Consider the following 14,208-nt stretch of genomic DNA (forward strand, 5'->3'; position numbering starts at 1 on the left):
CCAGGAGAACCGGATGATGCTGAACTCTCATTATTGAGTGTATTGATCAAAGATTCTAAAAAAAAAAAAAAAAAGATTCTACAGCTCAATCCTGATCAAAAGGGGGATAGTGCCAGTCAGAAATTGGACAGCTCATGGAGTCCACATTTTTCTTGGATCCTCGAGGCTGGATGAATCACTGAAACAACTGCCCCGAGGTATTCTTTAAATCGGAAACAAATATATACATATATATATATATATATCCTTTAATCTTCCTTAAACCAAATAGTAGTTCAGGCAGGGAGTAATGAACATCTTATATTGAGCATTAAGATCTCTTTAGAGCTATTTGTATGGGATCAAATGGACAGTGGTACCAGGGAAGCTTGGCCACGAAGCTTAGTGAGTTTATTTTAATGGGGGAGGGACACTTTGGAGAAGGCAGGTGAGGATGGTTGTGAAGACCACTGAGCAGCACCTGGAGGAAGGGCTGAGCCAGTGTCTGTTCCAATGTGCTGGTTCTCAACAACAACCAAATCAAATTGAAGAAAAAGAAAACCGGAAGCCATCCTATGCCCACAAATTGGAGCGCCTTGGTGGAACAGGCACATTCCGTGAGAAATACAGCCGACCAAAATGTATACAAGGAGAAATGGATCGTCTTAATAGATTACTCTCTGCGAAGTAAATTGGGGCTTACCGTGAATTCCCTTCAGAAACAGAGAACATCAGGCCCAGGTGGCCTCAGCTGGTGAGTGTTACCAAACACTTCACGAAAAAGAAACGCCAATCCTTCTCAAGCTCTGCCAGAAGCTACAGTCTAACTTTCATCACTGAATTCAATGAGGTGTTGGCTGATAAGGGAAGCAGGATGGATTTTTCAGGAACCCAGAAAGACAGGATCTCTGAAGCAGCAGTTCTCAACCTGTGGGTCATGACCCCTTTGGGGGGGGTGGTCAAAAGACCCTTTCATAGGAGTCACCCGATTCATCACAGTAGCAACATGACAGTGATGAAGTAGCAATGACAATCATTTTATGGTTGGGAGGTCACCACCATATGAGGAACTGTATGATAGGGTCGGGGTATTAGGAAGGTTGAGAACTAATGGCGTTTTAATTTCTCAGGTAATGGGTGTCAAAGGTCAGAGAGGCTCAGTCAGACAAACCCCGGAGCTTGCAGAAAAGGTAGTCTTGTCTTCTCCCCATAAGCTCCTCCTCAAAATATCCTCACCCTTTTCATGGTGAGCTCCCCTCCAGCTCTCAAAAAGCACAGTCACATCATGATGGAAGCCATGTCTTTATTGATTCACATTGGCATCAATGTTTATCCTGGGGGTAGGTGATGCCAATAGCTCTTCTTATCTCCTCCAGAATTTCAGCCAGGAGCTCACTCTCCTCCAAGGGGATCACAGGGCTCTCCTTCAGACCTAGGGGATCGTACTGTCAGAGATCACCCCCCCCTTTGGCCCCCAGCCACATACCACTTCCCGCTGCCAGGAGAACAAAGAACTACCATTCCCCAAATCCCCTGAGACACAGCAAGGGGAGGCTCAGGCAGATGGGTGCCCCAGAGGTTGCTTGGAGATGTAGTTCCAAAAGAACTTACTGAGCCACTGAGGCAGTGGGGAGGGGTTCCCGACCCCTACCCCAAGCCCAACCCCCCCATAACGCCAAGCCCCCACTTCCTTACCCTTGCGCAGGCACTCTCTGACATGCTGAGCCTCATAAGTCATGCCGGCCCCGTTGGTAAAGTTGAACTTCTCGGGAGTAGTGGGCAGTGGGAACACCTGGCATGCTCCCTTCACCACCAGCTCAGTTGGGCACCAGCAGGGCTCAGGGATCTGCAGGGAAGTAAGATCCTCAAAGTGATTTGTGAGAGCTCCCCAACAATAAAATGATTAATTTAAAAAAATCTCAAACTGGGGTGCTTGGTGACATCCGGGGGTCTCCTCTCACACCTGCTCCCATCCAACCCCAGGAAGGTCCCTCACGGGTGGATAGGAGAACTACGTGAATCCCTTATCCGCCAGGGTGTTTGACAAGAATTCTTCTGTCTGTCTGTCTCCCCCAGGGCACATTCCTTTCTAACCTGATAGCTAAACCTTCGCCCTATATGAAAATAATAATCATTTATCAAGGGGTCATGGTGGGGGGTGGTGTAGAGAAGGAGGGAGAAAAGAGGAGCTGCTATCAAGGGGTCAATAGCAAGTACATGTTTTGAGATTGATGATGGCAACAAAGGTACAAATGTGCTTGACACCATGGATGGGTGTATGGATTGTGTTAAGAGTTGTATGAGCCCACAAGAAAATGATTTTTAAAACGTAGAAGTAAATGCCTAGAAAATAATGATGGCAGAATAGGTACAAATACGCTTGGTACAATTGTGTGTGGATTGTGATAAGGTTTGTGAGAGCCAAAGGATCTTTTCATAAACAAACAAATAAATAAAGATTATCCTTGGGGGCACCATGGTGAAGCACTGGGATGCTTACACCCCCTAAATTGGTGGTTAGAACTCACCTGGGGGGTTCTGTAGAAGAAAGACCTGGCAATCATTGCCATTAAAAACAAACAAAAAAAACAAAACATGGATACCCCCTTACAGAAGGGTCATGGGGAGGAGATAAGCCAGTCAGGGTGCAGTGTAGCAACAATGAAACATACAACTTTCCTCTAGTTCCTAAGTGCTTCCTCCCCACCACTATCATGACCTCAATTCTGTCTTAAAAGTCTGGCTAGACCAGACGATGTACACTGGTACAGATAGGAACTGAAAACACAGGGAATCCAGGACGGATGAACCCCTCAGGACCAGTTCTAAGTGGTGATACTGGGAGGGTGGAGGGAAGGTGGGGTAGAAAGAATGAACCGATTACAAGGATCTACATATAACCCCCTCCCTGGGGGACAGACAACAGGAAAGTGGGTGAAGGAAGGCATCGGACAGTGTAAGATATGACAAAATAATAATAATTTATAAATTATCAAGGGCTCCTGAGGGAAGGGTGTGGGGAGGGAGGGGGAAAAATGAGGAGCTGATATCAAGGGCTCAAATGATGATGGCAACAAATGTACCAATGTGCTTGACATGATGGCTGGATGTATGGATTGTGATAAGAGTTGTATGAGCCCCTGATAAAATGATTTTTTAAAAATCCACATAAAAAATGCCTCTGGGTCATGATTATGGTACACCAATAAACAAAACACGTGCCTGCCATCGAGTCGATGCCCATTCCACTCACAGCGACCCTGGAGGACAGGGTGGAATGGCCCTTGCCAGTTTCCAACACTGGGAACCTTTGAGGGGTGTAGAAAGCTCTGTCTTTTCTCCCTAGGCTGAGTGGCTGGATGTTTCGAACTGCCAACCATTGGGAGCACAGCCCCACGCGTCTGGAGCTTTTCTGTCCTGTCACATGGGGGTCACTGTGAGGGCCCCCCAAGTTGAGGGCACCCCAAAACAAGAAGACCTGATAGGAGACATGCTTGTGGTTGTCGTCGTTTCTGTTGTCAGGTGCGGTGGAATGGATGCCCATTCGTGCCCACCCAAGGGCATGCCTGAAGGTGGTCTAGTATTACTCCATAGGGCATTCCGGGCAGCGCCCTTCTGAGGGAGACTGCCAGGCCTGTTTTCTGGGCCATCTCTCTGAGAGGAGCCCAAACCTGAGTCAGTTAGTCTGGTGTGTAACTGTTTGCATGACTCAGTGGCTTCTTTGGGTGCCTGGGTGAATCTCCTTAGGGAGAAGGACACCCAGGCATCCCAGCCCTGTCCTCTGACATGAAGAATGTGGTGACTATCGCCAGAGAGACTTCTTGGGAAGCCTAAGTTACCCCGACGACCCAGGCTTGGCCCAAGCGAGGAACGGAAGTATAATTCCCTTTCCTCCAGAGAAACAAGACCTAAGGCAGCGGTTCTCAACCTGTGGGTCTCAACCCCCTTGGGGATTGAACGGCCCCTTTCACAGGGGTCGCCTAAGAGCATTGGAAAACACATAAATATTTCACGCTATATAATTGCATCATGTTTTGTGATGAATCACTATGCTTTTGTTTTGTTTATGTTCGATTTTTAACCATGGAAATACATCCTGCATATCAGATATTTACATGACGGTTCATAATAGTAGCAAAATGACAGCGATGAAGCAGCAACGAGAATCATTTTATGGTTGTGGGTCACCACCGCATGAGGAACTGTATGAAAGGGTGGCAGCACGAGGAAGGTTGAGAACCACTGCCCTAAGGGATTGAGGTCTCTCAGAACATCAATCAAGACCCAACTCGGTGTGCAGTCCTGACTGCAGAATCCCATAGGGCTTGCTACAATATTACAATATTTCTTTGTAGCAAGAGGGCCCAGGAAGGTGACCTTGGGTAACAGAACTGCTCAGAAAGCTCCTTCAAGGCTCCTAACAGCCCTGGAATCGTGGTTATTGAGGACTGGTTTCTCTTCTGACCTAGAGGTATTTGAGCAACTAAAATGTTTACCCACAGGTGGGTGCCTGGAGGCCCAAAGGACACTCTGGGCCTGGTTCATGAGGAGGAGGGATTCACTATTGCCCCCTCTGTCAGCCGGAAACAGCCTCCTCTCCTTGTGGAGCACCTCGATTCCCGGCCCCTGGTTGTCCTTCTTACCAGGGCCTTGCCCTTGGTACCGCTCACAAAGGCCGTGTTGTTCAGCTCGGCAGTGATGCTGCAGGTGAAGCTGCCGTGGACCCCTCCCGGGTACTGTAGCAGGACAGTGACTGTGTCATCCACACCTGGAAGGAAGGCAGTGCTCAGGGCCTGGGCTGGGCTCAGGGGCTCACATCCTGCTCCCCCCGCCCCCCCCCAAAACAGGAGAGCTCACCTGTGATTCACCCATAGAAAGAAACAAAGTATACAAAGGGATACCCCCACCCACCCCCCCAAAAAACAAACAAATTGATGCTGGTTTGTTTTGATGTGAGGGGGATGGTGCATTTGGAGTTCATTCCACCAGGTCAGACTGTTCATCCAGCTTTCTATTTAGAGGTTCTTAAAAGATTGTGCAACAGTTTGCAACAATAAAAGGTCTGATGGGTAGCGGGCGGGGACCAGGACGGAGACTGGTTTTGCTTCCAGGACAATGCCTCATGCAGCCATCTCAGTGCACCAAGTACTGGCAAAAGCCAACATGCTTCTCTTGTCTCACATACTTGACTCACCCTACCTCACTCCCATGCACCTGACTCACCCTACCTCACTCCCATGCACCTGACTCACCCGACCTCGCTCCCTGCGACTTCTTTCTGTTTCTGAGCATGCAGAGGGGCATGAAAGGACAGCGATTTGACAATGTAGGAAGAGGTGAAGAAAAAAAAAACTAGGGAGGTGCTGTCAGCCATCCAAACGATGAGTCTGAAAAATATTTCCAAGAGTGGAACTGCAGATTTGACAAGTGTATTAAGTGTCATGGAGAGGACTTTGAAGGTGATAAAGTTGTTTTGTTAGGGGGAAAATTCCGGGTTTCGTTTTTTTGGAGGTTATACATTTATAACCGAGACTTGCAAGCAATAGCCTGCTCCCTCTAAGAGATATGATCGAAGCAGTCCTTGGCCCTCCAGTCTCAGCCAACGTCCAGTTGGCTGCAGCTCTGTGACTGAGCCCAGCAGGAGAACCGGTCAGGTTAAGCCCTGCCTCAGTCGCCAACCCACAGAAGCACCCGCGACGAAATGATTTTATCTTTTAAGTCATTGAGTTTTGGGGTAGTTTATTATGTCGTCAAGGATCACTGAGACAGCTTCAAAATGGAGCAAGTTTATTAAACTAACGGCTTCCCCTTTCATCAGACATGTCGTGATGTCCTTATGGAAGTGCTATGCTTTGTCATTTCACCGGTAGACTCCAGCTCAGAGATGTTGAGGGCCTGGGCCAAGATTGCACAATGAAAGCCATTAGAAAGAGTGGTTACTCAACAACTTCCGGTGGGAAGTTCCTCCAGCTGTCTAACCTGACTCCCCGGGAGAATTTCTACCTCCATGTTATCACTATCAAGTATCTGTTGTTGGCAAGTGGATTCCGGCTCATAGCGACTCTAGGACAGAGCAGAACTGCCCCCCGGGGTTCCCACGGTGAGCATCGTTATGGAAGCAAAGGACCTTGTCCATTGGTAGGGGAACCTCTGGGGGGTTTGGACTGCTGACCTATCAGTTAGCAGGGGAGTTCTTAACCATGCCAGGACTCCAGAACAGATGGCTACATTTCCCAGAGTGGTGGCTACATAGTTTCAAGTCAACTGGAAGCTACAGAAAAGGATAGGTGTGGTATTCAACCTGTCAATCCTGTCACAGCCTGATGGCACCTCCTTCTGGGCGTGGCCCTCTCATAAAGAGGGTCCTGGGAACCTCCCCTTGTCTCTCTGCCTTCACCTTCCTGCTGGCTGACCCTGCTGGCTGGCAGAGCCCTGCGATGTGACCACTGCCACTGGATCCGCATGACTCTGCACGCACGGCCTGTGATCCTCCTGTATTCTGCATCATTGCACGTGGCTGTGTGAGTCTGCAGAGGGACTTGTGGACTAGTATCGGACTTATGTTGGACTGGGCTGGGATGTTCTTTTGATACATGATTACTTCTTGATATAAAACTCTCTTTAAAAAATAGAATAAAACTCTCATATATACACAGGAGTGTCCCTGAATTGGTTTTCCTGCTCAACCTGGACTAACACACCAAGGTTTAAAAACTTTCTGTACCCTGCAACAAAAAAAAACAAACGTTGTTTCAAAAGAACAAAAACAAACCCTGCTACTGAGTCACAGAGGGGAATTGTCCCATTAGATTTTCTAGATGTGATCTCTTTTTTTAAATTCAGTTTTATTGGCATAGATTATAATCTTTAGAATACAAAAAAAAACCCTCCAAAAAACAAACTCAATACCACTGAGTCAATTCCAACTGATCACAACCAAACAGGACAGGGTGGAGTTGGCCCTGTGGGTTTCTAAGACTGAAACTCTTTACAGGAGTAGAAAGCCTCATCTCTCCTGTGGAGGGGCTGGTGGTTTCACACTCCTCACTTTTGCCGTCTTGGCAGCCCAGTGCCTAACCACTGTGTGAAGGCCATCAAGGAGACGGCTGAACGTGAACGCAGAGACGGCAGCGATGGACGTAGACCCCACAACAGCTGTGAAGATGGCTCAGGACCGGGCAGGGTTTCCTCTTGTGCGCTTCAAGTCACTGTGAGTCAGAATCACATCTCTCTAGATGCAGACGGCCAGCCCATCCTGGCTGGATGTGAACTTTGGATGCTTTGGTTAGCAGCCCACCCCCCAGGCTCCTCGCTCCTCAGTGGTCCAGGATAGACCTTACCGGTTTCATGGCGCCGCCCGACTGCAGAGATCTTCTCAGGCCTCTGCCTGCCGAAGACCATGGAGATGAACTGGATGCAGTAGATGCCAATGTCCAGCAGGCCCCCGCCAGCCTGAGCCCAGTCAGTGGCCCGGGGCAGAATGGTAAGGTCTTTCCCGAACTCTGCTCGAGCCACCCGAAGGTCTCCCAGAGTTCCCTGGGCCAGAACGTCCCTCAGAGCCTCTAAGGCTGGAAAGAATCGTGTCCAGATGGCCTGCAGAGGGCAGAGGGCAGAGGTTAGGAGAAGGGGGAAGGGTCAAGTTTCAGCTTTTCCCCAGCTCGGTTTCTTCTGGGGCCCCAACATTGAGGCTACGGAACCCTGGTGGTACAGTGAGGTATACATGGCGCTGTTAATGGCAAAGTCAGCAGTTCAAGCCCACCAGCCGCTTCTTGAGAGAAAGATGAGGCTGTGTGCTCTTCTAATGACTGGCAGCCTCGGAAACTCAGAAGCCTGCTGTAAATCCTCCTGTAGGGTCACAATAACTCCAGAGTGGTGAGTTTGGTTTGGAATATGAGCTAGGCCAGGGGTTCTCAACCTTCCTAATGCTACGACCCTTTCATACAGTTCCTAATGTGGTGGTGACCCCCCAACTATAAATCATTTTGCTCCTGTGATGAATCAGGTGACCCCAAAAGGGGTCACAACCCCCCCCCCGGTTGAGAACTGTCAGGGGAAGCCAGCCCCTAACACATCATTACGGGTCCGGTAGGCGCAATTGTACAGCGATAATAAGTAAAGATCATAGTAAAGTTATAGAGAGCATGAGAGATAGAAGTGAAGTATTGAAATAAATGAGAGTCAGACACAATTCATGGTAGCATGCTCACCTCTGCCCCGCATGATGGTCCACGTGGAGGGAGAGAGAGAGAGTTTAATGGTAGCCCCAGCCCCTTTTATATTCTCTGGGGACATGCAAGCCCCCTAATTACAGATGAGGACATATGTCACAGGAAGGGGCTGTACTATAGGCAATACAGTAATGGGAAGGGGTGGTCTAGGGACATACACACAATAGGAAGGGGAGGGATTGGGGTTATACATGTGACAAGATGGGCGGACCCTAGATTCAAGATGACTACCTAACCTTGATCATCCTTGTATGGGTTTGACCTCAGGGGTCTCCTACAAGGAAACAGACAACTACTATCCTTATTAGAAGGGAGTGAGCCCTATTTGTTGTGGGATAAACAGTGGTAACTACTTGCTCTAGATGGCTGATAGCTCTGAGGGAGAATAACCCCTGACCTACTTCTGATGACCTCCAAGTATAGTCATTCCCAAGCAGCTGTCTGGCATATATTTGGGGGAGACAGTTTGGGAGAAATCCTTCTGTACCCCACAGAGAACCACTGAACTCAGTCTTTGCACACCTGCCCCTGTCTCCACACCAGATTCCTCCTCCCTGCAGCCCACTGGTTCCCACGTTGCCACCCTCCTGCCAATGCCTCTCTCTCCCTGACCCCCTCCTCTCCATTGACCTCAGCTCTAACTTGACCCTTGACCTGCTGCACTTGGGTCGTTATCCCAGTCTCCCTCCAGGGGGCCACCAGCATCTCCCGTCCAGCCCACATCGCACATGACCTCAGAGGGAGCATTCCTTCTGTAGAGCTGGCTCTGTCCCACCCCTGCTCAATGCCTGTCTATGGCTCCCCATCGCCCGATATCACTTCTGGACCGAGGTGTCATGGGCCAAAGGCTCTCTGGTGGTGCTGCGGCATGGATCCGTGGGAGGAAGATGAGGCAGTCGGCTGCCAGATAGCATACAGCCTTGGAAACCCCACGGGGGCAGTTCAACTCTGTCCCGGAGAGTTGAAATCAACTCGGTGGCAATGAGATTTCAGTATGGGCAAAGCACTGGCCAAGCTTGGCCTGAATGAGTCTGGCCACCAACCCTGCCAGGTGCCTCTCACCAGGTCTACTGGATAGAGGAGAAAACTGAGCTTCAGTCCAGGGAAATCACGCGCCACGCGGTGAGAAAGTCAGGGATGGGATTCTCCAGAAAGCCAGGCTGGGGTGGTCCAAGCTCATGGTCAGCCCGAATTTGAGCAATCCGTGTACTCTGTGGCCTGTGAGTCTTACCTAGGCTTTTCCTCTCTGACCCTACTGGCCCGTGTCAGGTACTCTGCCCCACCTGCAGGAAACCTCCCTGGAGACCCCCGGACCGGGGTGCCCCATGCTATGTCCACTAAAGGCCTCACCAACCAGGCATGGGGGCTGCCCACTCCAAGGGCCACATAGATCCTGGAATGCCTCAACCCCTGACCCAAACCCAAACCCAACCCACTGCCTCTGCGTCAAGGCCAACTCCCAGCGACCCTGCAGGAGAGGGTCGAACTGCCCCTCCCTTGTGGGTTTCCCAGGCTCTAACTCCGTAGGGAAACAGACCGCCTCATCTGTCTCACATGGAGCTGCTGGTAGACTGGAACCGGCAACCTTGTGGTCAGCATCCCTACATCGAATACCCTGCACCACCCGGAAATGTCCCTAAAAACAACTTCAGGAATGTAATCAAAATCTGGGATTGGCGGGGTCAACTGGGGGAGAAAGACAGCGTTCTCTACTTTTGTAAAGGGTTTCCATCAAGGGCAGGGGGGAAGGGGGGAGAGATGGGAAGGAAGGGGGGACGATCCAATGAATGGCACATAGCCACACGCCCCCCTCCAGGGGGAAGAACAATAGAAACCGGAGGGGAAGGGAGACAGCGGTCGGTGTGAGATAGGAAAATAGTAACAATCTATCATCTATCAAGGGGCTCCGAGGGTGGGAGGAGAGGGGAAATAAAAAGAGGAGCTGATCACAGGACTCCACAGAAAGTAAATGTCTAGAAAAGATCGATGGCAACAGATGTACGAATATGTCAGATACAACTGATGCATGGATTGTAACAAGAGTTGTAAGAGCTCTCAATAAAATGATCTATAAAAAAAACAAAAAAAAGAGTTTCTGTCTCAGAAACCCACAGGGGCAGTCCTACCCTGTCTCGTAGGGATTTGAGGGTCTTTATGTTTGTTTGTTTCGGTGGGAACAGGAAACAACGCACTCAACCTTGGTTTTTCCGAAGCTTCGACATAGGACATTTTGCAGACTGGTTTAGAAGCTTTGAGCAGGACCTTGAGAACAACCCACAGCAGCCCCTTCCTACTGCCCGGGGAACGAGCGGGCTGCTTGCCAGTGGATGGATTCTGACGCAGACACCCATAGGACAGAGCAGGGCTGCCCGCAGGGTTTCCAAGGTGGTCCGCTCATCTTCCTGGAAGTTGACTGTCAGGTTTGTGTGTGCTGTACGCAGTGGTACCACCAGGGACTCCTGACTGGCAGAACCTACCAGGAGGAATTGAAACCCGAACCAAACTCTGCCATCGAGTCAATTCGGACACACAGCGACCCTACAGGGCAGGGCAGAACTGGCCCCGAGCCCACTCTGCCAAGGCATGTACCCGCTATGATATTCCCTAGGACGAAAGCTGAGGGGCCCTGGCAGCATGGTGAAGCACGGCAGGGGCGCAAGTTTGAATCCACCAACGGTGCTTGGGGCACTAGTTCTGGTCCTCTGTGGGCTCCCCCGTGTTGGATGTTGGAAGGCGCCCCTCGACCCCACCCGGCACGTCACCTCCATAAGGAAGAGGCCTCTGGAGCGGGCCTCGGCCACCATCTCGTGCACTTCTGCGGCGTTTACTGCCAGGGGCTTCTCACACAACACGGCCTTTCCCCCCGCCAGGCACAGCATCACCGCGGCTTTATGCTGGGGGTGCTGGGTCCCAATGTAGGCCACCTCTAGCGGGGGAAACACAATCAGGCCAAGACGTTACCAGCTCTGCCCACCCCAGATCCCACGCTGGAGATGACACCCCCAGAATTTCCAACACCCCACACCTCCAACTGGAGTCATAGTCACACACACACACACACACACACACACACACACACACACACACACCCTCCCTCTCTACAGGAGTAGAAAACTTGGTTTCTGCTGCACCGAGTGGCTGGTGGTTTCGAACTGCTGACCTTGAGGATCAGCACCAAGTGCTGAACGCCTTGTCACCGGGCCTCCGAAGTCAGAATCCACTACTTGGCAGCGAATTGTTTCGTTTTTGAGGTCCACACATTTCTGAAAGTGGCGTTGCCAGCTCTCCAACTTGTCTTCCAAAGAATCCTACTCTTTTCAGCTTAGGGCCATGTTGAACCAGCTGTTTGAGAATCCCCAAGGGGCTCAGATGGTCTTCCTCTGAAATGTTCTTTGAAATGGGGGAGCAAAAGGAAGTCTAAATGGGGTAAGGTCAGGGCTGTAAGTGGGATGGGGTAAGACTTCCCAAGGACTTCTTTTTCAAAGGAGAGAGTGACAGCAATTTCCGAAGCTGTCACCATAACCCCCTGGACTGACTTCTCCGCTTGGAATTTAACTGGCCCAGCAGATGCCTTAGGAAACTACTGTTTGGATAGTACCTTTCACACATCTGTCTGCTAATCAGGTCAGCGGTGTCCGAGACAATCAGCCAGTTCAGCAGGAGAAAGACGAGGCTTTCCACTCCCTTAAGAGTTACAGTCTCAGAAACCCACAGGGGGCAGTTCTACCCTGCCCTGTAGGGTAGCAATGGGTCAGAATGGCCCCGATGGCGGTGAGTTTGGTTTGGTTTCAGGAGACTAAGCTATGTTATCAATGAGAACCTGTCTGCAGCCTCGCACTGATCTCACAGACACGTTTAAAACGTTTGAACTGGGACCCAAGAGCGATTCTTTTGGACTCACTCTAATACATGAGATCTCCGTGAATTAGAGGGCAAATGTGTGTTCGTTTGTTTTCATTTCACCAGGGACTGCCTCCTCTGACCTTTCTCTGCTTTCTGCCATGGTCTCCCCAAACCACACTGACTGCCGTTGAGTGGATTCTGGCTGACAGTGACCCCAGAGGACAAGGACCTCAGATCCGGTGGGTTTCTGAGACTGCACCCCCACCCCTTTTTTTAACTGTAATTCTTTACAGTCAATTTTCTAGAGTAGAAAGCGTCATCGTTCTCCTGCGCACGGGGCTGGTGGTGTCAAACTGCTGGCCTGGTAGTTAGCTGCCCAACGCAGAGGCCACGTCGCCAAGTTCTCAAACTCAACCACGCAGCAATGCCAATGCCGTCGGGGGATCAGGGCTCAAGACCAGGTAGTCTGTTTCGACTCACGGAGACCAACGGTGGTACCTCACTGGGTTCCAGCTAGAGCCTCTCCCGGGAAGCCCGGACCCAGTTCTAACCACCGACTTTTCTCCCTAGCCACGGGCGCCACCCAGCGACCACGCCACGCCGTGGCGCCCACGATTAGCAGGTGAGAGAACCGAGACTGGCACATGGGAGTGCAGGCGCCTCCCTCCTGTCCTCTGGCCAGCGATCAGCACTGTCAGCTGCTGGAAACCAGCAACCTGCTCCTGGAGAACGACAGGGCTTTCTACTGCCTTTAACAATTCCGGGCTCCATAACCCACTATGCGTTGGTGTCGGCTTGACGGCGGTGTTCTGTTGGTTTACTTGTTCGTTTTTGCTCCGGAACGCCGGCGCCAGGGTCTTGCCTATTGCGAAGTCCTGCCCGCCGCCACCCCAGGACACACAAGCCTGCCCACAGGGCATTTATCACTCGAATCCTTGCGAGTTGGGGCGCTCTCCGCTTCCTGGCAAAGTCAAGCGCCAGCCCTGGGCGCAGACGCCTGGTTCGTAAACCGCAATGTCACCGCGGTTTCGGAGCTCATTCCAGGCGAAGCAGATTTCTAGTTAGAGCTCCGCCTCCCCCATCCAAAGGTCTTCCGAAACCTGGAAAGAACTGGACCCGCGGCGTCTGCCACTCACCCACGTTCGGGTCCTTGGCCAGCTCCTCGTAGGAGCCGTAAGCCTTGGGGATTTCATGCTTGCGTGCAAATTCCTTCGCCCTGCTCAGGTCTCTGGCCGCCACCGCCACCACCTGTGGGAACACTGGCATCAGGGTCGGGTTTCAGGGCTGGGGTGGGGCAGGCATGGGAAGCAGGTGGGTGGCAGGGCAGTGATGCTGCGTTTCCATCTCTCAAGGTGGGAGGCTGGGGAAAGGAGGTGGCTAGTGGGTTGGACATCTGGGTCTTGGTAAGCAGTGGGTCTGGGGACCCAAGCCCCCAACCCAAACCCACTGCCAGACTCAGAGCGGCCCGGATTAGGGTTTCGGGGACAGTCCGTCTTTAGGGTCAAGTGGTTTCTCTTCACTGTCACCTTCGCGGGATCAAACCTCAGGATCATGTGCTTGCGGGACAGAGTGGGGAGCAGTAAGGAGGTTACTAAATGTCAGAACCCAATCGGGACGCCTCAATTAGGGTCCCTAACCCCAAACTTCATCGGACCCAGGACGCAGCCCCTCTCGCCTCCTCGGCCCCCAGACCTGATGCTCGGAAGGAGGCATCGCACGCAGCACGGTCGTGAAGTCGCTGGATATGAGCCCAACCGACACGATGCCCCAGCGCAGCGCCATCGCCACCGCCAGAAGTCCCCAAGCCTCGGACCGGCCCGCGCCGCTCAAATGAAAGCCGGGACGCCCCGCACACCAGGGGGTGGGGACAGGCTCCGCCCCCACGCGCCCTACGCTGCTTCTTATTGGAGAGTCCCCGTTCGCTGGCTCCTCATTTCCCCCCTCCCTTCCTCATGAACCCTTGATAATTTACACGTTGGTATTATTTTTTCATGTCTTACACGGACTGATGTCTCCCTTCACCCAATTTTCTGTTGTCCGTCCCCCAGGGCGGGAGTTCAATGTAGATCATTGTGATTGGTTCCCCATTTCTACCCCCACCACCCCCTTACCCTCCTGGTATTGCTCCTCTCACTATTGGTCCTGAGGGGTTTATCTG

The 14,208-nt window shown here is 51.5% G+C and overlaps 1 protein-coding gene across 1 annotated transcript; it reads right to left on the bottom strand.

Moving 5' to 3' along the window:
- Positions 1-1,301: 1,301 nt before the first annotated feature.
- Positions 1,302-13,832, bottom strand: DHDH (dihydrodiol dehydrogenase). The gene is made up of 7 exons (XM_075538036.1): positions 13,743-13,832; positions 13,187-13,298; positions 10,970-11,133; positions 7,320-7,572; positions 4,623-4,747; positions 1,675-1,825; positions 1,302-1,411 (listed from the first exon to the last, which is right to left on the bottom strand). The coding sequence occupies exons 1-7, from the start codon at positions 13,830-13,832 to the stop codon at positions 1,302-1,304; spliced, it is 1,005 nt and encodes a 334-aa protein (XP_075394151.1).
- Between the last annotated feature and the right edge of the window lie 376 nt (positions 13,833-14,208).

Source organism: Tenrec ecaudatus, chromosome 18, assembly GCF_050624435.1.
Source record: "Tenrec ecaudatus isolate mTenEca1 chromosome 18, mTenEca1.hap1, whole genome shotgun sequence".
NCBI lineage: Eukaryota > Metazoa > Chordata > Mammalia > Afrosoricida > Tenrecidae > Tenrec > Tenrec ecaudatus.